The 24,977-nt window shown below is 39.4% G+C and overlaps 1 protein-coding gene across 1 annotated transcript in view; it reads left to right on the forward strand.

Annotated features, from left to right (window-relative positions):
- Window positions 1-24,518, forward strand: part of LOC139708116 (proteasome adapter and scaffold protein ECM29-like) — a 99,100-nt gene extending 74,582 nt beyond the window's left edge. The window contains exons 11-12 of the mRNA XM_071620094.1: window positions 23,030-23,222; window positions 24,447-24,518. Of these exons, the coding sequence (XP_071476195.1) occupies window positions 23,030-23,222; window positions 24,447-24,518 (265 nt within the window). The remainder of the gene's footprint in view (window positions 1-23,029; window positions 23,223-24,446) is intronic.
- Window positions 24,519-24,977: the final 459 nt, after the last annotated feature.

The raw sequence follows: 24,977 nt of genomic DNA on the forward strand, positions 1-24,977 counted from the left end.
TTTTTGAGTAGTTGACTTGAATTTTGGCACATGTAACTTTATCATGCAGTTTGTAGATATGCAGAACACATCTTCTGTTGATGTTGAACAATGCATAGCCATGGTAACAGCATTTTTTCACTAAAAAGCATGCAAAAATATTGTGGATCGATTCAGCTAACTCCTTCAGTCTTTGAGCATACTGTATAAGCTGTTATTTTCACGAATTTTGCTAATCACAGTTGGATCACAATTTAACAACACACGAAAAATGTCCCCAGATGCTAGAGTAATAGTATATTTACATTGGCATTGGTGTCAATTCACGAAAACAATATCTCGCGAAAATGCCTGTGACCTCCTCATTCGCAAAAATATCTCTATGCGAAAATAACAGTATATACAGTAGCTTGAAATTTGGCACGTGTGACTGCTATAGGACATGCTCTCACACCTCTCAAATTCAAATTTTAGGGGAGAAATTCCCTTTAAAGAGCAGACTCTAAGCTTTAAAATGATGTAAAACTCAATTCAAATGGACTCCCCTAACCTATCTAAATACTAGAAAGAAAGCACACACTCTGGAAAAATGTGAACCGAGAAAAGAGGCTCTGAAGTAAACTGTCTATTCAAGCGCTTAATCTTTACCAAGCCGTGCTGGCTGTACAATGAAAGGGACAAAACACAGGATGTTAACCACAGGAACAACAACAATGAAGGGATTGAGCATGTTCTATTAACACATTCTGTCCATGATTAATGAGAACTTCCAAAGCAGTAGAGTTATTCTTTCATAAGTTATTAGAATTGAAAGTGAAGAGTGTGTAAAGGATTTCAAGAAATGAAAAGGGGACCCTAAGACATACAACTGTACCTGATCATTCTATTCTCTCAAAAAAAAAGAGTTGCAGAAAAACTTCTGAAAGCACACTTTCCCATGCATGTTATGATCCCAAACTAAACAATAATGTAGAACAAGGATAGCTCTTTCAGAAAATATGAAAAACTCAAGATTGACTCAGTTGACCCATTTCACCTTTTTTGAGCCCTCACGTAAAATCAAGGGGTGCGACTTTTTGTTCCTTTTGTGGTGCACGGTCACATATGTAAGAGTCTGAAAATCATCTGGAGGTCTCTTTTAAGGATTCAAAATTGTTGTTAAAATTTGATCGTGATACAAAATATTTACCTCAGAAATTTTTAGCTGTCAATGCGGCAGTCTTCATCAGCGGAATGACCCGTCTTCGCCTTGATCACGAGACAGTCAATAAGCATTTCATTTCATAAACTTTCAGAAGTTTGTAGCACCCCCCCCCCCTCCGTCTTTATCAAGAGAAGGTTGGTAGGCCCTGATGTAGACTCCTTTCAAAATATGAAGATTCTCGGTCCAGAACCTCCACCTGATCTATGGTCCACATGGTGGCCTGGAGATTCGATGTGAATGTGCTTTGAAACTTCAGAGGAGGTGAAGCCTGGGCATCTGTGTTCAAGGAATCTGGTCCCAAGTAAGCATTCTGTTTCACCAGTGTATGATTCCAGACAAGCACTTTTGAATGTCTTCCCTTGGCAAGGAATCCTACAAATTGTATACTCGGAACCAGTCATATCCATCTCAGTTTTGTCCTTCAGCGCTAGTAAGCACCGATGTAGTATCCCTGTTGGCTTAAAGTTAACCCAAACACTCCTGAGCCTGTTTCATAAAGCTGTTTGTAAAGTTACACATGACTTTACGAACGACTGGATTGTGAAGTGCCAATATGTGTGCCCATTTTTAGCTCACCTTAGCCAAAGGCTCGAGTGGGCTATTGTGATCACTTTTCGTCCAGGGTCCAGCGTCCAGCGTCCATCATGCGTAAACTTTGTACATTTTCATCTTCTTGATGACTGTAGTTTCAAGTTTTTTTATGGCAGAATCAATGGTGCCCCCCTTGGGACCCAGGGGAGGGGATGGGAGGGTCCTAATGGGGCCTAAATTGTACATTTTCATCTTCTTCTCGAAAACCCCCCATGACCAATTCTCACCAAACTTGGTAGGGAGAGTGCCTAGGGGGATGGAATCTCAATTCCTTCAAATGGGCACCCTGCCCCACCCTAGCCCAAATCCCCCAAATTAAGGAATCTTTATAAATCTTCTCCTCTAGAACCAGAAATTATAAAGCTAAGTTAATACTATGAGTTAGTATATTGATTACTGTTGTGTCAAGTTTGTTCATGGCAGAATCAGGGGTGCCCCCCCCCCCCCCCCCGGGACCCAGGGGAGGGGGTGGGATGGGTCCAAATGGGGACCTACAGTGTACATGTACGTCATGTTCATATTCTTCTTGAAAACCCCTTCATGAATTTTCACCAAATTTGGTAGGTAGCATGCCTAGGGGATTAGTATCTTAATTTGTTCAACTGGGCACCATGCGGGGCCCCTAGGGGACCCAACCTCCCCTGAAATTAAGGAATATTTGTAAATCTTCTTTTCTAGAATCAGAAGTGATAAAGCGAAGTTGATACCATGAGTTAGTACATTGATGACTGTAGTTCCAAGTTTGTTCATTGCAGATCCAGGGGTGCCTCCCCCCCCCCCCCCTTGGAGTCGTTAGGGGCCTAAGTTCTTCTTGAAAACAACAATAGATTTCACCGTACTTGACAAGTAGCATTCCGAGGGGAGATAGGATCTCAATGTGTTTGAATGGGCACCATACTCCCCTTTGAGGCCCCAGAGGGCCCAAACCTCCTAAATTAAGGAATATTCAAAATTATTCTTCTCTAGAATAAGAAATAATAGAGCTTTAAGTCTTTTTTTTTTTTTGATTGCTAAGTCCAACTTTCTATTAAAGTACAGTGTACTTGGCAGGTATTTTTACCGGTGTGATAGAAAATGCAAATGGACACCATGCCCCAGCTTTCATAGCTGCCCCCCTCCAAGTTTCAAATGTTCTCAGTTAGAGTCTGCAAAAATGCATGGAATGTGAACATGCGAAACTCCGGGGAGCACAACACCCCCGGGTCTCTTGTTTTTCCTTACGTTTTAACAAAGTACGCTTGTCAATATTTCATCTACATTGGGGCAAAAATACACTTTCAACCAAAAACGTGTGTTAACAATTCAAGAATAATCATTATCATCTCCAAATTTCAACATTAGCTATTAAAGTTAACAATGATTAGGAAACCCACTTGTCTTGCCATATTAAAGTGGTTCTTAAAGTCGTGGGTAACTCTGTGAACAGCTTTATGAAACAGGGCCACGGGGTATTTTTAGTCTTGTTATTACCGACAGGGGCTATTATCCCCCCCCCCCCCCCCCCCCCCCCCGATCTCGGTTGTGGATCACCCGATTGTCACAAAATTTTACATGAGGGTATGTAGAGCCCACAAATGTCAAAATCGCCCATTAATGTCATAACATGGCAACCACAAAAGTTGATCCAAGAATTACCCACAAATGTCAAAACTCATTGTTTGCATTGTAATAGTGAGAAAAATAGTATAATGAAATAAAACGGATCAAAATCCAATCCAATCAAATCAGTGCCTCTGTGTTATGTGTAAATGGATATAATAATCGTCTGTTTAGAGCAATATTCATTTGTTCAAGGTCCTGTCACACCTTTCCGGGCAAGCCTTCCGTGTGATTTGCGGAGAGATTTATTTGCTACCCGGAGATCCCCGCAGATGGCCCACACGCGACAGTACTTAGCATGTATCTCGCATGTTGTAGTTGCCCAGCAGTGCGCATGGAAGTCTTGATTTACCGGCAGCCAAGTTTTGAGCATGACCAAAACTTTTTTCCCTATGAGTTGCAGGAATTGCCCGCAGAGGTCCACGCAGAACACCAGTAGGAGGCCCGTAGCTGCTCCAAGTCACAGACAGTTGACCCGCTTAAAGTACGTAAGGTGCCCGTGGATCAATGCTTATGCACCGGAAGCGTGTGTCATCTGCGGGCATTTAACAGGCATAATATGGGTGTTTTACTGACAAGGAACGGTGACAAAACTACCAATATCCGTGTAGCTGGTCAGTTCTGTTGGTGAAGAGCGAGCTGCTGGAGCTAATTGCGTGCATGCTGAGGGTCAGTTACTGCCTTTACTGCCTGTTCTGCGTGGACTTCTGTGGGCAATCCCCATGACTTATCCGGAAAAAGTTTCGGTCATGCTCAAAACTTAGCTGCAGGTAAATCGGACTTGCATGCACACCTCCGGGCAACTACATGCAAGATATGTGCTAGGTACCGTCAGGTGCAGGCCATCGGCGGGGATCTCCGCGTAGCAAGAAATTTCCCCCGCAAATCAACCCGCAAGGCTTGACATGATATGACAAGGCCTTGAGCATGCTCAAAACTTGTTCCAGGTGAGTCACAGGGGTTTGCTCGCAGAGGTATGCCTACATGCAGAACATTAGTGGGAGGCCCTTAGCGACAGCACCTCGCAGGCAACTTCCACGCAGGTACTTTGCAGCTGTAACACGGGTACTTTGCACTCCCCGTATGTCACTCGTAACTGAAAGTGGATCGGTTTCAAAGCTCTCATGCAGGTCACTCAGAATACAAGCAAGTAGCAGGTAAGTAGCATGCGTCTAGCAGCAGGTAAGACTCAAGTATGGAACTCCCCAACATCCTTGTCCGCCCGCAGAAAATTCTTCTGCGTGCTGGAAAATTCCTACTCGCTACAAACCCACGTAGCTTACCTGGGCAAGCTACATGGGCTTGTTGCGTGTATGGATTTTCCAGCACGCTCAATGATTTTATGCAAGCAGACAAGGATTTGGGCGAGTTTCACGTGCCTCTTACCTGTTGGATGTGTGTTACTTAGTTCTACTCACGTTCTAGTTACGGGCAAGTTGCGTAGGAGTTGCCTGCGATGTGCTACCACTATGGCCCTTCTACTGGGGTTCTGCGTGGACCTCTGCGGGCAACCCCCGCGACTCACCCAGAACAAGTTTGAGCATGCTCAAGGACCCATCACACCTTTCCAGGCAAGCTTTGCTTGTGACTTGCAGGGAACAATTTTTACTACCTGGAGGTCCCTGCAGATGGCCTGCACAGTGACAGTATCTAGCACGTACTGTAGTCACCTGTAGTTGCGCACGCAAGTCGATTTACCAGCAGCCAAGTCTTGAGCATGCTCAAAACTTGTTCCGGGTGAGTTGCTGAGATTGCCAGCAGAGAGGTCCACACAGACGACATTTAACCAGCATAATACGGGTGTTTTACTGGCAAAGAACGGTGTCGATACTGCCTACATGTACATCCGTGTACCAGGTCAGTTTTGCAGGCATGGAGCGATTACGAGCAAATTACGTGCATGCCGAGGGTCAGTTACTGCCATTCTGCTAGTTAGTTGAGAGTCGGCTGCAGCCAGGATAGTGACATTCTCTGGGACCTCTGCCAAATAGATAGTCCTTCAGAGAATTTCTTTCACTGATTATTAACCCCCACGCACCTGGCACACAGGTCACACAGAATACCTGCAAGTAGAACTTTGTAAGTAGCACCCGTCCAGTAGGTACATTGTACGACACATGCAAAACTCGCCCAAATCCTTGTGTGCCCTCAGAAATTGTCCTGTATGCAGGAAAATCCCCGCATGCAACAAGCCCGCGTAGCTTGCCCAGAAGGGTGTGACAGGGCCTAAACATGGCTGCAGGCAAATAGGATTTGCGTGTGCACATCCGGGCAACTACATGCGAGGTACGTGCTAGGTACTGTCATGTGCAGGCCATTTGCGGGGATCTCTGGGTAGCAAAAAAATCTCTCTGCAAATCACACGCAAGGCTTTCTCAGAAAGGTGTGACAGGGCTTTTAACAAATGAATAAAATACTCTTGCTCTAAACAGGCAATTATTATATCCGTATACACATAAAACAGAGGCACTGATTTGATTTGATTGTATTTTAATCCGTTTCATTTCATTATATTATTTCTCCCACTATTATAATGCAAACAATGAGTTTTGACATTTGCGGATAATTCTGGGATCAACCTTCATCCCCCCACCAAGTTTCCTCCCAATAAACAGACAGACGGACAGACAAGCAAACATTGATCAAATTATAGTCTGGTTCGCTATTTTGTCATAATTATAATGCAAGCAATGAGTTTTGACATTTGTGATCGATGTATTATGAGATTTGTGGTTATTTTGACATTTGTGGTTGCTGTGTCATGGCATTTGTGGTAATTTTGACATTAATGGGCGATTTTGACACTTGTGGGCTCTACAGGGTAGAGGAGGAAACAATCTACAGAGCTAGGTATGGCTGAATTTACGAAAATCATTTTCCTTCATTTTATATGAATTGATTTATGCTAATTATGCGAGAAATATAGCTTTAGTTATTTCTCACTGAATAAAGCTTCAGAAATAGCAATTTTGTGGTACAAATGTCTTTTGTGACTTCCTTATCAATTCCTTAAAGAAAATATAAGTTTGTGATTTTTATTTCTTATGTATTTTATTGTTTTCCAATTTTCTCATTTATTTCTTTGATTTTTTTCAAACTTTTTGGCTGTGTGTAATACATCTATGTGCAAGAGGGTATGTGTCAGTGTGTATGTCAGTGTGTGTGTGGCATTTGTTTCACACTATTTGAGAATAATAATAATAATAATAATAATAATGTACATTTATATAGCGCTTATTACAGTAGTTTCTAAGCGCTTAACATTTAAATCTTTTTTACGAAAATTACGATACTTTCTAGAAAGGTATTTACATAATTTGGAAAAGTTTCTGATTTTGTCCACATGTTTATATACAGTCATGTGTAGAAATAGCAAAATTTCAGCGACATGTGTTTGGTTTCTACGTAATCTGACACCCGTACCATAGGTCCGCTTACCATGAATTTTGCATTTGTTTCGAAGTAGTATTAAGGCGTTCGCAAGCACCAACAACAATTCAACAGGGGGGCCATAATGCCCCCCACCGGGAGTATTAGGGTTAACCCTTACACCAAACTTGTTGAAGTTCTACACAAGTCATCAGAAACTGCTGTGCTGTATTGAGGAAGTTCCTCAGTTATGTTTGTGCGCATCCTAGTTGCACAGGTTGGTCAGTGATGTAACAAAGAGCATACAAACCTTGTAGAAGTGCACGCACGAGTGATGAGCTGAGCTATCTGAGCTGAGCAGCTGCTAGTAGATCCAGCTAGAGTGTAGTATGTACGGATACCCGACAGCTCCCCACCACGGCCACACTGGGCAACCTCGCTCTGCTCGCTTGCCGACTGTACGCGTTACAATCTGTACATACTACGCAAAGTTCAGGGGTCAGAGCCGCATGATAGACCCTCCATGGTCATGGTAGCACAACACTGATCGACGGAATCGGGAAGCTTGGAAGTGGAACTGAGCTGTTTCCATTTTCAATCCATAAATCTGTTTTGTGACATGCAGTTCATTATCTGTTCATCAACATGGTCAATTTGAGTGCTAAGGTACCTAGGGCCTATAGGCCCTAGTCGGGGACTACTAGTCTACTAGACTACTTAAGTAGTTGTTAAAAACAACAACAACAGCAAAAACAAATATATGACACACATTTCATCTTTAGGTTTAACAACTAAAACACTGAGTATCTCTGTTGAAATCTGAATTAGATCTAAACTTGTCATTACTAATGCAAAATGTTATTTTTTAATTTTTGGTTACAAAAAACAGGTTCACGAAAGCATTACCAAACATGTATTTATCACTTTCACCATTCAGATATTAATTTTTTATTACCAAATCTAGTGTAACAAAAGGAGAATCAGATGATTATTTTTTTTTTTTTCAGGGGGGTACTCAAGGTACATCTCCATAGTTTACAACACGCACTTTACCAACCATTGCAACAACCAACAAATGCAATCTACAATCAACGCCATTATATTTAGGTGATACGCTATCAGCGTATCACCTATTGTGATTGTCAAAATCTCTCTTTATTTTTTTTATTCTTCTTTCTTTCTGGACAATTTTGTGTCATCAATATCTCAAGAATGACATTACGGAATAACATGACATTTTCAGTCAACATGTCTCATGACAAAATCTAGCCACAATAAGGTTTTCATGACAGTAACATATCTATGACGTCATCTAGGCGCCATTTTGTGATTTTCGGACCATGTTACATGATCGATCATAACTTCATAACTAAAGGTCATTTCTGTATCATTTTCGGTGGACATAAAGTTCAGGTCACGCTCTATCGTACATTTTGATGCTAATTACCTAGGACATCATTACGTGCGCCTACGCGCGCGTCAAACTTTAAAAAGGCTCAAAACAACTTTCCAATGGGAAATCTCGAAGTTTCAGACAATTTTAAGCGTTCCGCGCGTCCGCGTCCGTCCGCGTATTTTTGGGTAAGCAACATGAAAATGCACATTTTTTGAGAGATTTGGATTCCTGATACATTAGGTAACAATATCCATTGATTTCCGATCAATTTTAACCTATAACAAAGGAATGCGCTGGCGTCAAAGTTGAAATTTCGTGTTCGCGTCTATGTTGAAATGTAGCGAAAAACATGTCTTTGTTTATTTCGCCATAGCTCTTTAAAACGTCCGGTGACCCTATGTTTTTATTGCGTATTACAAAAGCATATGAATTGTAAATAACATTTCAAGTATCAATATTTCCCTAAATACATTATGACGTCATCATATCGTCGTCTGAAATCAAAAAAGTGGAATTAATTTTTCTGAGGTACTGTTTCTGACATTCATTTGCTCGTATCTCTGTTATTTAACCTCAATATTATCCCAAATTCAGATATGTTGTACTTTGAACATTTGCCTTTCAAGTCCATGTCATGATTTTGGAATTTGATGACGTCACTATACTTTAAATTGTGATTAAAGGTAAAGACTCAAAATCGGACAAGTTTACGTGTAATGTCTATGGGAGGTGATTTTCTTTTAAACCATGCATTGACTTGACAACGTTTAAGCACCTTTATCTCAGCTGATTTTGCTCCATTTCCTCTGAAACTTAAGTATGTTGTAGCTCAGACAATAAGCTGCAGTCATCATGCATTTTATATTTTCAAATCTCCTCATCAGGTCGACAATTTTGTAGTTAAAAACTGAAAATGAGAATGCAATCTGTACGGAACGATTCCCGATTGTTCTTTGCAACTGTATATTGGTCGAATCCACGCGGCCACTTGTGGGAAGTTGAATAGCGCCATCTCAGTCAGCACTGTCACGAGAGTATTATCATACATTTAAGTTTCGCATAGGATCTTCAGGACAGCCGTGTGGCGTAATCGCTTAGCGCGCTGGGTGTTCATAACGCCATACCGGAAGGCGAGAAGTTCGACTCCCGCAGGAGTTTTATCTTTCTTTCTTTTTCTTTCTTTTTTCAGCAGTTCAGCTTTACTCCGATTTATCGTATTATTTTATCAAGTATACGTAACCCGTGAACACGGCTGCTCTATTTCCCTTGTTTTGTATTGGAGTTTGGAGATTGGGTTTGCTTCATTAATTTTGTCACACTTTTCTCTTCATTGGTTCTTGTTATATTTTAACAGGATAGGTAGGAACATGTACGTTAAGGCTGCGTTCACATAGAAGTATTCGGTATTCGGTATTCGGTATTCGAGCACCGAATACACCATCACCCGCACCGTCAACTCACCATCCCATGTAGTGAGGATTTCTTCCTCCTACATCGCAGCAAATCTCATTAACAATTTCTAAACTGCATCAGAATGTCAGTCAACATGCTCATTTTTGCTAAAGGGCAAATCCAGACCATAATTGTCATTATTTCATAAACGAGAGGCGGTATACGCTGCAAGAAAATCGAACAAGCTTGATTCCCACTTTGCTATACTTTTCGCAGCTATTCGGTACTTTCGAATAGTGCCCTCTTATGTGAACCGGTGTGAGGAAGTCCTATCGTTCGATTCTAGCTATTCGCGTGCCCTCGAAAAACGAGCCCGAATACCCGAATAGTATACTTCTATGTGAACGCAGCCTTAGATAACTGGCAGGAATGGGAGCTGAATTGATTAACTCTAGTCCAGGTGTATGGCGTCTCGCTCATCTCTTTGAAATTCCATGTTGTTATTGTTTGACCCCAATAACGGAGTTGTAGACAGGTTTTATGTTGCTATAGAGGTATCTTGTGCCACATGAATGGAAGGCATCACTGTTTAGTAGTAGTAATGAACTTTTTCATGTTGTAAATGATATAAAGATATGAATTTCACATCCAATCTTCGGGACAGCCGTGTGGCTTTATAGTCGCTTAGCGCGCTGCATGGTCATTATGCACTACCTTAGGGCGAGATGTTCGGGACCCGCAGGACGCTATTATTTTTTTTCTCTCTGCTCTATCTTTGTTTTTCTATTGGCAGTTCAGCTTCATTCCGATGTCATTACCCCACGACACACAGTCACTCAAGTTCCCTTTTTTTTTTGTCGGAGACTTGAGGTTGGATTTGCTTCATTTATCATACGTAATGTTGTAAATTGCCCATGGTATACAGTGCCCCGCTTGCCACCTTTCGTTTTCTCTTTCCTTTTCTCTACGTTTGTTCCTGTTACACTGCACAAGACAGGTCGGAAAATAATTTACATAACTCAACTGGAGCAGGAATGGCAAATGAATAAATTAACTCTAGGCCAGGTGTATGGCGTCTCGCTCGTCTCTTTGAAATTCCAGGTTGTTATTGTTTGATCCAATAACGGAATTGTAGACAGGTTTTATGTTGCTATAGAGGTATCTTGTGCCACATGAGTAGAAGGCATCACTGTTTAGTAGTAGTAATGAACTTTTTCATGTCCCTCCATGTCAATTATAGTGTGTTCAAAGGGGTTGTGTGACTGTCTATCTGCCAAAGAAAAGGAAAACCTTATTTTCGTCATGGCTATTTCTCTATACGTAACCGTAGGTGATGAGTGTTGTTGGTATCTGAGCAGTGAATAACACAGCATCAGGCTAAAATCCCCCTTAGTTATACGCGCTAAGCGTTCAATTTGATATATCTTTATTTATGTAGTCAATCACTGCTAATGGAGTTACAGAATTATGTTATGACGCCTTTCACTGAAAGTTTGTAAAGCAAAGTTTATGGACAAGGCAAGCAATTGTACATGAATAATACCAATGATTTCAGAGGGAAATTATGGTATACCTAAATGTAAGGGTATCATTGCTTTGGAATTGCTGAGACAATATCTTGGCACGAGGGCTTCCACCTCTAATAACTGATCCCTTTGAAGATGTGTCGGTCACGGATGATCGTCATGATTCATCTTTCACGTAGAAGCTTCCGTTCCACACTCTTAGTTCGAGAAGACTTACCATCATACTTCAAATTGTGATTAAAGGTAAAGACTCAAAATCAGACAAGTTGACGTGTTATGTCTGTGGGAGGTGATTTTTTTTTAAACCATGCATTGACTTGACAACGTTTAAGCACCTTTATTTCAGCTGATTTTGCTCCATTTCCTCTGAAACTTAGGTATGTGGTAGCTCAGACAATACGCTGCAGTAAACATGCATTTTATTTTTTCAAATCTCCTCATCAGGTTGATAATTTTGCAGCTAAAAACTGAAAATGAGAATGGAATGTGGACCAAACGATTCCTGAATCATCTTTCACGTATAAGCTTACGTTCCTCATATTTTATCGTCAAGACATAGATGGCCGAGAGGATAAAGGCGACGTCACAAGAGACGTGAGGTTGCACACGTACGGGTTCGAACCCCATAAGAGCACAAAACAAAAATATTTACATCTTTTGGTTTTTTTCTTTTATGGAGTATTCACCTTCGTCCATGTAGAAATCACGTTTTCATGTAAACGTACACACACACACACACACACACACACACACACACACAATATCCCTTTGTTTTGTGTTGGAGACCACATTGCTTTGACTGGCAACATGGACTTGAAATTGCAAATGTTAAAGTGAAGATGACTCTTAAAAGACCGCATGGCCATGTTTGATTTTCTTTTACGATCTAAAGACCTATTGGTAAATATTCATTCACATATCCTTTCCAATCAACTTACTTGGACACGCCGACACCACACGAAATTTTCAATTGGTTGCATGACAGAAACAATTTCATCTGAATTATGTAGGACTGTATAAAGAATTGGACTTCACGAATATTTCTCAATATTACTTCAAGTCGCTACTTAACATTATTTTCGTTGTCGAATACTGAAAATGAGAATGGAATCTGGTCGAAACGATTCCCGATTTATCTTTGCAACTGTATATTGATCGAATCGTGGGAAGTTGAATAGCGCTATCAGTCACTTGACGTATATCGCCAAAAAACTGAATATCAGTGTAAATTTGTGTTGTGTATAGCATACATAGATAGATTTAAGTTTCGCAGAAGATCTTCGGATCTTCCGTGTGGCAGAATCGCTTAGCACGCTGCGTGTTTATAATGCCCGACCGGAAGGAGAGAAGTTAATCGAGTCCCGCAGGACTTTTTCCTTTTATTTCTTTTTTTTCTGCAGTTCAGCTTCACTCTGATGTCATGAACACAGCTACTCTATTTCCCTTGTTTTGTATTGGAGTTTGGAGGTTGGGTTTGCTTCTTTAATTTTGTCACACGTAATGTTGTAAATTGCCCCGTGAATCAGTACCCCGCTTGCCACCATTCGTTTTCTCTTTCCTTTTCTCTTCATTTGTTCTTGTTATACTGTAGCAGGATATTTAGGAACGTGTACGTTACATAACTAACAGGAATGGGAACTGAATTAATTAACACTAGTCCAGGTGCATGGCGTCTCACTTATCTCTTTGGAATTCCAGGTTGTTATTGTTTGACCAAATAACGGAGTTAATGACAGGCAGGGAAGGAAGTGACTTGATATTTGCTTCATAATGAGGAATTTCGGCAACACCTTTCCAAGTGTAGTGATTATGACAGGGGTTCTCTGTCGTTTACTTTCGTCATGGCTGTTTCACTAGTTTAGCCATAGGTGATATATGTTGTTGGCATCTGGGAGAATAGAACAGATCAGTACCAAACTGAATAGCCCTATAAGCAATGTGGTAAGCGTCAATTTTTTGCATTATCTTTCTTCTTTAAAGTCAATCACTACTGATCGAAATACACAATATAATATGACACGTTCCACTTGGTAGTTTAGGAAAAGGGAGTTAATGCACGATGCAAAGATTAAATGTTGCTACCATTGATTTTAGAGACGTCATTGTGGTGTGGTACTGGTGATGGTAAGGGAATCATAGATTGCTTTAAAGTAATGAGACAATCATTAGGTGGTCAACATAGGAAGACGTGTTTTTGAGGAGCTCCCAAGTGACACTCGGTATATGCAGATTCAGTTTTTGCCTGTTGTGAGTTTTTTACATCAAATGACGGCGTTTTTGACTGAGAATCTAGTTATTCTGATTGACATCTGCATTAAGTGCTTCTACTACGCGTATCGTACGGTTATTTCACTCATTTTCGCTGTTTTGGGAAGATATTTTGCTTGAGACTTTTCAAACAAAACTTACCTGGTGCGTATGCCACGCATCCTTCCTGCGTACTCTTCCATCACTACCTCATCGCGCATAGCAACCATCCCTTTATTTCGCGCTTAGTGTCAGGAGCTTTGTGACATCATCAAAAGATGCCTCCGAAGAAGAAATCTGCTGAGGAAGTGGATCTCAGCGCGTTGAGGGATGAAGTAGCAAATCTCTCACGTATTCTTAACGGCAAATTTTCTCAACTGGAGAAAGCGGTCTCGGAGGTGAAGGAGGGCCAGCAGGGCATTTTGAACTCTATCACTTTTCTCGATGCCAAATTCGAGGAGATGAAAAAGATCACTGAGCGACTGGAGGGAGAAAATCACGAGCTCAAACAAAAAAATCAGCAGCTGGAGAAAAGAATGGACGATCTGACACACCAAATTAAAGACCTCGACCAGTACCACCGTCGGGTCAACCTGAAATCGCCGGCGTGCCAGAAGAAAAGGGTGAAAACCCTGAAAAGATCGTCTTAAAGATTGCTCAGAATATCACCGAAGATGTGAGCGCTGGCGACATCGACATTGCTCATCGAATAGGAAAAGAGGATGATCAGCGGGGGCCACGGCCGATAATCGTGAGATTCACCAACCGACGCTCGCGAAACATGATCTACGACGGCCGAAGAAAGCTACAGCACTTCACCACGAAAGATCTCGGGCTCCGCAGCAACTCTAAGGGCAACGGAAGGATCTATGTCAACGAAAACCTTGTTGCGTCCACCAGGGAGCTGCTGAAGGAAACAAACAGAGCAAGGAGGCTGGCCGGATACAAATACCTGTGGACCCACAACGGGCGAATCTACGTGAAGAAAAACGACGGAGGCGCCATCAGTGTCATCAACAGGAAAGAGGACTTGTCAAAGCTACAGTAAATATACGTATTACCTTTGTTTGTTGTCTACCACTATGATCCTACCTCTAAATGCTGGATAACAATATTTTTCCTTTTAATCTCTTAACAGATGATGACTTTGTTACTTTATTTCAAAAAGACCAAAATGTACCTGCTAGAAACACCAAGTTTGATAGGACTGCAACTAGAATCTTAGCCGACAATCTAGATGAACTTAACATTGAGTTTAACAGCCACGATGAAGCGTGTCAACTTGCTCAATCGCCATACTTTACAGAAGCTACCCTTAGAGAATATCTACGAACGCTAGAACGAGCTGAATTATTTTGTTTCCATTTGAATATAAGAAGTGTTAATCGAAACTTTGAAAAGCTTCGCTTATTTCTTGATAATATTGATTTGCCCATGTTGCCTATCATAGGCCTCTCTGAAACGTGGTCTGCTGAAACTCCAGCATCAGGTCCAATTAATGTTCTTGCTGGTTATGATATTGTCATTAACAACAGATCAAATAGACCAGGTGGTGGAGTAGCTATATATGTTCCCCGAATATATAATTACGCTATAAAGGAAGAACTGAAATATATGAATGATGTAATAGAATCATTATTTATTGAAATTTCTGTCTGTAAGGGCAAAAACATTCTGCTTGGAGTTATATACAGACCTCCTCAATCTAATTATGATGATTTTATGAATATTATGAACGATATTTGTCGAAACGGTGCATTCCACAATAAGGATTGCATCATCATGGGTGATTTCAATATAAATCTTTTGTCAAGCAGTAATGCTGCCTGTGATAACTTCCTTGATAACATTTTACAAGCCTCATTTCTGCCTCTTATTTCTAAACCAACAAGAATTACTGGTCATTCTGCTACTCTTATTGATAACATTTTTGCGAACCTAAAACCTTTTCCAAAATCTGGCATAGTGGTGAGCGATATATCAGACCATTTTATGATATTTTGTCACCTTGATATTGGACCAAGGAGTCATAGTACAATTCGAAGGCATGTATTTCGTCGTAAATTCACCCCTGAAAATATCGCTCTCGTTCAAGAAAAACTTCAATCTGTGGACTGGTCAATTGTGTATGACGCAAATGAAAATATTGACCAAGCATATGATAACTTTCTTTATCTTTTGAATAATTGCCTAGATGCATGCATTCCCTTAAGGAAATGTCGTACACAGGATTACAAACGAATCCCCAAGCAACCATGGGTTTCCAAAACACTCTTACGCTCAATAAATCGCAAGAGTACTTTATATGTTAATTTTATCAAAAACCGTGACGAAACCTCTCGAATGAAATATATTTCGTACAAAAATATTCTTACCAATACACTCAGATTAGCTAAAAAACAATATTTTGCGGACCAATTGAGTCAATTCAAATGTGATATCAAGCACACTTGGAAAGTAATAAATACCGTTTTGAATAGAGGGAAGGCTGTAAATCCCATTTCTAAAGTTCAAGTTGATAATACTATCATTGAGGACAAGTCTGAAATTGCCGAGATTTTTAACTCATACTTTTCAAAGATAGGTTCAAACTTAGCACAAATTATTACTCCAAGTGATAAATCATTTTACGAATTTCTTTCCTCACCAAACGACCACTCAATTTTTTTCAAGCCAATTGACAGGCAAGAATTAATCAAAATTGTACTTCAGCTCAAAGCAAACAAAGCCCCTGGCTATGATGACATTGGCAATGTCCTTATCAAAGACATTATACATTGTATAGCAGATCCTTTATTGTTTTTATATAACCTTTCATTACAATCTGGTCAAGTACCATCTAAAATGAAACTCGCAAAGGTGACTCCAATATTTAAGAAAGGAGACAAATTATGTATCAGCAACTATCGCCCAATATTTTTGTTAACTTCATTATCAAAAATCTTAGAGAAAATTGTTCATTCAAGGATAACTACCTTCCTTGAATCTCACTACATCATATCTGACTCCCAATTTGGCTTTAGAGAAAAACATAACACAACTCATGCCATTCTAAGTTTGATAAATACCATATCAGCTTCAATCGAAAAATCCTGTCATACTATCGGTTTGTTCTTAGATTTTTCTAAAGCATTCGATACTATAAATCACGACATTCTGTTACACAAACTTGCGCACTATGGTATTAGAGGTAAGGCTCTGGAATGGTTCGAAAGTTATCTTTCTGGAAGAAAGCAATTTGTTACCATTGATGGATATAATTCGTCTACGGTACCAATCACGTGTGGAGTTCCCCAAGGAAGCCTTCTTGGTCCACTGCTATTCTCTATTTATGTACATGATATTCGATGTTCTTCGAGTGTTCTCTCTTTTATCCTTTTTGCTGATGATTCAAACGTATTCTATACTCACAGTGATCCTAATAAGTTAGTAGAAGTTTTAAATGTAGAACTTGCACATGTAACAAATTGGATAAAGGCAAATAAATTATCTTTAAATAAACAAAAAACCAATTACATGTTATTCAGTAACTCACTTAAACAACTTCCTGACCAAGTGATATTTGATAATTCTGTTATTAAAGAAGTCAAGACTACAAAATTTCTCGGTATTACAATTGACAATAAGCTAACTTGGAATTGTCATATTGATAATATTTGTAAGATAGTTTCAAGAAATATTGGCATCATTAATCACGTTAAACGGATTCTCCCCAAGTCAGTGCTTCTTATGTTATATTCAACTCTTATTCTTCCTTACCTCAATTATGGCGTAATGGCATGGGGAAATGCAATACAAACTAAAATGGACAGGGTGCTCCTCTTGCAGAAAAGAGCGATGCGTTTGATATGCAATACCGCTTATAGATCACACACTGATGTTTTGTTTAAAGAAAACCGTATTCTTAAGATTACTGATTTATATCGTCTTCAGCTGGGTTGTTTTATGTACAATGTAGAAATTAACGCTACTCCTGCTGTATTTAAGGAAATGTTTCGAAAAAATAATGTTATACATAATTACTCAACAAGGTATGCGAATGATTATCATCTTCCTAAAAATAGAACCAGTTTTGCTAACAGAAATTTTATGTTTACTGGTCCTAAGCTTTGGAATTCCTTTGATCGTTCACTAAAACAAGCTCAGAGCTTGAATAGCTTTAAGTATAAGCTCAAAAATGTGTTTCTTGATAAATGATAAACAGTTTTATGGTAATTAAACGTATGTATATTTAAATCAATGTTTTCTAGAAGTACTTCATTAAGTATACTCGGAAGGTTATCTTCTGTTTCATTCATTATTCTAATGGTACACTGTATATAATGTACACTGTGAACACTTTATACATAAACTTGTGCTTTGTAACATATACATGACTTGTTTGTATATCCATAGTACGGTTCATGTGCCCTTGTAAATAGTGTATATAATTATGGTGTTTTTGTTATATTTCACTCAGCCTTATCTTTGATATCATTTTGTCTATAATCTGTAGGGGGACTACATTTAACAAGCAGTGCTTCTAAGTAGTCCCCTCCACATTTGTATATGGTGTTATTCTATCTCAGAATATCACTATATCTTGTATATACATGTAACATACTGTGTATAGTTTTGATATAATGTCCACTATGTGTTATACCCTGTATATTCTATCATATAATGTCCACCATGTGGAATATTAATAAATTTCATTTCATTTCATTTCATTTCATTTCAATCATTGGACCTTTGCATCAAGACCGTATTCCCATCTAGAATATAATGCATGTTCGTGCGGCGTTTTTTTTTTAAATCCTGACGTGGACATTTTCTTTTTCTTGTTTTTAATTCAAGAATGTTATATCTAAATTTATTTCTTTCCCCTAACATTTTTTTTTTGTTGAATATAAAGTTGGACGTTCCGTGACCGAGTAGAAGAGCAGCGATTTAGTTACAGTTTCAATGCATCTTGTTTACCATCTTCTCTGACATTAAATTGATGGTTTTTGTATTTGACATTGTCTGTCTATTTGCCTGTTTATGCTCATAAAACACTGCTATAACAACTAATACATTTGCTTCACTTGTCACACGCAATGATATGGATTGCAGTTGTGCATGCAGTTTTACTTCTGCCACCTCTCGTTTTTCTCTCCCCTTTTCCCTCACTTTGGTTTTGTTATACTGCAGATGGGAATGATGACAATAACATAACCCAACTTGAAGTAGGAATGAGAACTGAATAAATTAACTCTAGGCCAGGTGTATATAGCGTCTCGCTCATCTCTTTGAAATTTCAGGTTGTCATTGTTCGACCAACGGAGTTGAAGACAGGCTTTATGTTGCTATAGAGGTATCTCGCGCCACATGAATGGAATGCATACGCTGTTAAGTATTAGTAATGAATTTTTTCATGTCCATCCCTGCCAATTAAAGTGAAGTGTGTTTGACGGGGTTCTGTGTCATTCTGCCTATGAGAAAGCAAAGTTTTATTTTCGCCATGGCTGTTTCTCTATGCGTGGCCGTGGGTGATGGGTGTTGTTGGCATCTGTGCAGTAAAGAACCGAGTATCATGCTATAATACCCCCCCCCCCCCCCCCCCCGTTAGGTTCTAAGCGTTCAATACGGTGATATATCTCTCTTCTTTATTATGTCAATCACTGCTGATGGAATTACAGAATTATGTTATGACAGGTTTCACTCAAAGCTTAAAAAACAAAGTTTATGCACGATACAAGTAATGGTGCATGAGTCCTATAGGCCATTGATTTTAGATGAGAAATTATGATATGCCTATAGTAGGGGTGTCATTGATTAGGAATTAATGACACGATTAAGCACTCCTTCCACTTCTAACTGTCCCCTTTGAATGTGTGTCGATCACGTGAGATCGTCATAAATTATCATTCACGTATAAGCTTACGTTCAAAGTGACCTATAGTTACATGGTTAAAGGCGATGTCTCTTTCGCTGGAGCCGTACGTTTGGCCCGTTTTTCTTTTGCCCTTTTCTCTTTAATTGAGGTATCACTTTCGTCCAGGATAAATCACATTCTCATGTAAACAGACTCACTTGCTCTATATCCCTTGTTCAGTATCGGAGGCTTCATTGGTTTTACTGCTGGTAAATCTCACAGGCTTGTATATAGCTGTAAGAGCTCTCTGAACTGATCATTATGATAGCAAGATTAGAGGGAGTCATATTGGTTATGAAATAATGGTCAAAGGTCATGTTTTAAAAGGCCACTGTTAAAGCCAGGATGGTTATAAACACTTAATTGTCATGTTTTATTTGTACGTGCCGAGGATCACTTGGACCCCATTTACAGTCCACCTTCATTTCGGTGTAAATGCGCAAAAGGCCAAATGCGGGGCTAAAATTGGCCTCGCATTAGGCCACGCTCTGGAGGTGGTCACGGCCGCGGCCGAGCCGCGGTCGCGCCCGGCCTTTTTCTCAGTGTAAACGCAAACTGGGCTAAATGCACGGCCAATTTTAGTCTGGCTTCCAAACCCTAGCCTGTACTATTATGCACTGTACGTACTCAAAAAGTCCGTAAATCGACTTAGTCGCACACGCACAGAATTTCCACTTAGTTTGTGTGACAGAAAAACAAATGTGATCTGAATAATGTAGGCCCAAAAAAGTTCAACTAAGTATCTCATTATAACTTCAAGGTGCTATATTACATTCTTTTCTTTGTCAATCACGGATGACCGACATCTGATGACCCCAAGCGTATCACCTAACTCGTCTTCAGTGTGACGAGTTTCATATCTCGTAAGATTTGTTTTTCCTTTCGAGGACCGTCAGACTAAAGCCAAAACTCCCATTTCCTTATGTTTATTCTTCTTCCTCCAGTATCACTTTCTGCACATGGTTACAGCAAGTGGGTAAAACAATTAACCCGTTCCATACGGGAACCTGGTGGCCTGTGTATTAAGTCTATAGGGATTTCAGAATTCAGTATGGAACGGGTTAAAACAAACAAGCAAGCATGTCAATGTGGAGTTTGCCACGCCTGCGTCCACATGATATCATTATGGTTGTGCAAGGGAAATAATAACAAAAACACAAATGGACCTTTCTTTCTGACTATTTTTCCACCCTATCACTGCAATTGTGACATGTTTTTTTTTTTTTTTTTTGAAAAAAAAACAAAAAAACATGGGTTTTTAGTGAACCACATGATATTCATGCATCCTAACAGGAAATCCCTGCATTGGTTCCTGACTAGATTTGGGAGTCTTACGATGATTTCTGTCACAAGGAGGCGCTGCTAGCACAAAAGAGATTACACGAACCCCCCATTTTTACAATTGTTCTGCATTAAGTAACCCTTCTACAATTTGATCAAGTTTCATTAAAATGACATGGGTTTTGAATGTACAACATGACATTCATGAAACCCACCTAATCAGGGCACCCATGCGATAGGTTTAAAACCAGATTTTGGAGTCCTAGGATGATTTCTATCATATGGGGTGCTGCCAGCACAAAAACTAGCACACAAACCCCCAATTTTTATTGTTTTCTGGAATTAGTAAGCCTTCTACAATTCGGTCAAGTTTCATGAAAATGAGATGGGTTTTGAAAGTACAGCATGAGATTTACAATGAACCCACCCTGTCAGGGCATCCCTGCATATGTTCCTGACCAGATTTTGGGGTCGTATGATGATATATGTCGCATGAGGGCACTGCTAGCACAAAAACGAGCTCATGAACCCCCACTTTTTATTATTGTTCTGGAATTAGTAAGCCTTCTTCTACAGTTTGGTCAAGTTTTGTAGAAATGACATGGGTTTTGAAGGTACAGCATAAGTTTTATGAACCTTGTCCTTTAGCTCACCCCTAACAGAAAATGTCCATGACAAGGATTTGAGAGATTTTGGTGTTTTCTGCCGCTTGAGGGTCTGCTTGCTCAAGAATGAGAGTGTAAACCCCAACTTTAAAACCTTTTCCTCATTTTGGGTACCTTTCTCTGCAATTCTTGCAAATTTGGAGAAAATAATGTGGATTTTGAAAGAATTATGGGAATTTAAGTTTGTCATTGCAGATTTTGTTGCCAATCATGGTCTTGATCCTGTAACACTATCATTTTGGTACTGGACGGCAGATTGTCATATTCTTCAAAGTCCCGTAGAAGAAAAACAAGCAAATGAACCTGTGGTTTTATTTACATATTTGGGCTGCGGATGGGTCAAAGTTACGGTATGTAAAGTTTGAAGAAAATGACATGGACTTCACTTTAACTGAGGAATGTCCTTAAAGGGAGTACAAGCACCCTCAAGTAGTCCACATCAAAAAAGGCTCTCTCAAACTGTGGCTATCCTCAGTGGACCTTTGATAAGATCAGCCAACCCAAGAAGAAAGAGTCCAGTACCATCAAAGACTCTACAACTCCATCAAAAAGACAGATAATACTCCCTTTAATACATCGAAGGAGTGAGCGCTACAAACTTCCAAAAGTCTATGACCCGCTTTGTGACCATCACATGATCAAAGCAAAGTCTTTTTACTCTGCTGATGAAGGCTGTAGCACTAACAGCTGAAAATTTTGGGAGTAAATATTTTGTATTGAGATCAAAAGTTAACACCAATTTCATATAAATTTCCAATACAAGTGAGCTTCTACTCTAATGTTCCTTTATTTTAAAGGATTCTTTACAAGTCTTCTCTCAAACATTAGCTGATAATCTAGGTTACCAGGTCGTGTTATGAGTAAGTTAGATTGGTGACTGTAGTTTCAAGTTTTTTCGTTACAGATCGGGGATGGGCTGAAGAGGGGTGGTGGACCAAATTTTCACATTTTCTGAAAAACTTATTACTTGTTCAGTAATTTGTCACCAAACTTAGCAGGCAATATCACCTGGGTGGCAATATATAGAAATACTCCAAAACCCAATATTAGAGAATCAAAAAAAAAAAAAAAAAAAGAGTATCTTGTTTAAAACCAGAAATACTCAGAGTAAGTACATTAGTGAATGTATTTACACTTATTATGCACCAATTGATTAGTAAATGTACTTTCAACGTTATACATGTATATGGTAGATCCAGAGGTTTGGCGGGAACTGAATCAGGGGCCACTTTTTACTTCTTGATCCTTTTTCTTTTTGCTTTTTTAAAACTGCTTAGTCAGATTTTCTAGATACAGTGTTCTTGGCAGGTATTTTACCAGTGTGATAGAATATACAAATGGACACCATGCCCCCCCCCCCCCCCAGGCCTACAAAGCTGCCCACAAGTTTGCTATGTTATCAGGTAATAGTCTTCAAGAATGCATGGAAGGTGAACTTGTGATCCAGTACTTGGGTCAGGGCAAGACCCCCCAGGTCTCTTGTTTTGTATTATACACATAAATCATCATATGAAATATATACCTACCGGGTTTCATTGCAAAATGAAGATCAGTATTTAATGGAGATGTAGACAATGATGTGATTTTAGAAAATGATGTCATGCTGATTTTACAATTGAGTGATCACAGAGAAAAAAAAAGTTGTACCATCCTTATATCATGAAAAATAAATGATGTAAGATTTAAGTCATTAGAGATTGAACTTTGGGGGATAGTGGATACACAAGAATTTGTACAGGAAGAATGAAATAAAAGCTGGTTAAGAAATGAAATTTGTACAGAAACAGAAGGTGATCCATGATCATTTCCAGATCACCCAACATATTCTAATCAATCTCTCTCTTTCTGTCTTTCTTCTGTTCATATTTTTGTATCACATATCAGGACCACCCTGCAAAATGAGGTTGACAGTCAGCCTGCAGTTGACTCTGTCATCATTGCCCTTTTCAAGGAGAGCCGCAAAGAGAGGATTGATTACAAGATTTCTGCTCTAGACTGTCTTGCAGCAGTGCTGCAGGAGTACAACACCGACAGATTTGTGGAGCTAGCTGAAATCCTCTACCCAATCATCAGTAAAGTGAGTGACATGTGTCATTTATTACCTACTGTATGTTTCATTTTCTATTCTTTTTAAGGTAGACTGTACTTTTAGCACTGGAAAAGAATCATCAGGTGAAGAAGTCTGGGTGCCAGAGGCTGAACCTTGTTTTACTCTCCATCCAATATATGGTAGTAGGTTTTTATGCCTCCGCCACAAAGTGGTGCCGGAGGCATTATGTTTTCGGGTTGTCCGTCTGTCCTTCCGTCCATCCTTCCGTCCGTCCGTAATGAATTTTGTGGACAGGGTAACTATCAAAACCTTTTGAGATATCCTAATGAAACTTGGCATGTATGTGTATTAGGGAGTGAAGTTGTGCCTATCAACTTTCGGGTGCACATGCTCAAGGTCAAAGGTCAAAAGGTCAAGGTCAAATACATAAAATTCACTATTTCCACCATATCTATGCAATGCCCGAAGATAGTTTCTTGAAACTTAGTGTATGCATGTTTTACCCAATTAAGATTCTCTGGTGAAAGTTTGGGTCATGAGGTCAAAGGTCAAAGGTCAAAAGGTCAAGTAAAAATATTAAAACTTCACCTTTTTTCTCTGTACCTTGGAAAATTATCTTCATGGAACATAGTATATATACATGTAATGACTGGCAGTGATTATCTAGAGAATTTAGGGTTCATGGGGTCAAAGGTAAGGGGTCAAAGGTCAAGGGCAACACTTCAAAATTTTACTATTTCGGTCATGTTTATGCAATGCCAGCAGGATTAATTTTTTTTTACACTTGGTGTATGCATGTATAACCTAATAGAGATTCTCTGGAAATATTCAAGATATTCAAGATGGCCACCAAAAATTAAAATTCCCATATGAATCCTTATGAATCATGAAACATTGAAAAGTTTGATGGTGTTAACCTAGTGGAGGGTGCTGAAACCGAATCTGGATGAGGCAGTTCTTGCATCCCTAAGGGTTTTGAGGTTACCAAAATGGCCACCAAAAATTGTAATTATAATACAACTGTTTCCTTAAAAATGGTGAATGATTTGAAAATGATTGTGTTATATTTTTTCAAGGATGCTGAAACTGAATCTGATGGATTCAACACTCGCATTCTTGAGAGTTTTGAGATGTTCAAGATGGCCGCCAAATTGTCTATACATGAATTGTGCTGCCAAAGAAGGTATATGCCAAGTAACATATCACCATCAACATGAACAAATTCCTCAAATTCGTGTGGCCATTTGTCAGATGAATAGGACCCACATCATTTTCATATTCCATCCTGCCATGTTCAAGGTGATGTTTCTGATCACAGGGTGATTGTAGAGTTGTGTAATTTGTGTTAGCAGCTAACAAATCTACGGACTACCAGCTTGGACGACCCAATAAAGAGAGATATCATGACGTTTCACTTCTGGTTGTTTATTCTGCCATTTTTTGGTGTTCACTTACATTTTAACAACAGGGGGCGCTAGACCACAGTGTTGGTCTACAACACTACATCACCCTTTCCCTTCTTTTTTTTCTTTTAATTCCAAACATCCTATTATTTTTTTTTGTATTAAAACTTCTGCAAAACCATTCTTTCTGAAGCGTATGAAATCTGTGCTGTGCCTGTAATGCACATTATCAGAAATATGTTTTTCAAATGATTTTTTGTTCTTCTTTCTTTTTTTTTCCCCGAAAGTTTCTTTCCAGATAACTCCAGAATTCCAGAAGTTTTGGCTTAAAACACTTGGAACACTTAAAACACTATAACTCTTAAAACACCTAAACGCT

The sequence above is a fragment of the Diadema antillarum genome, unplaced genomic scaffold (assembly GCF_040938485.1).
Source record: "Diadema antillarum isolate AM-2024a unplaced genomic scaffold, OU_Dant_1.0 seq00001306_RagTag, whole genome shotgun sequence".
Classification (NCBI taxonomy): domain Eukaryota; kingdom Metazoa; phylum Echinodermata; class Echinoidea; order Diadematoida; family Diadematidae; genus Diadema; species Diadema antillarum.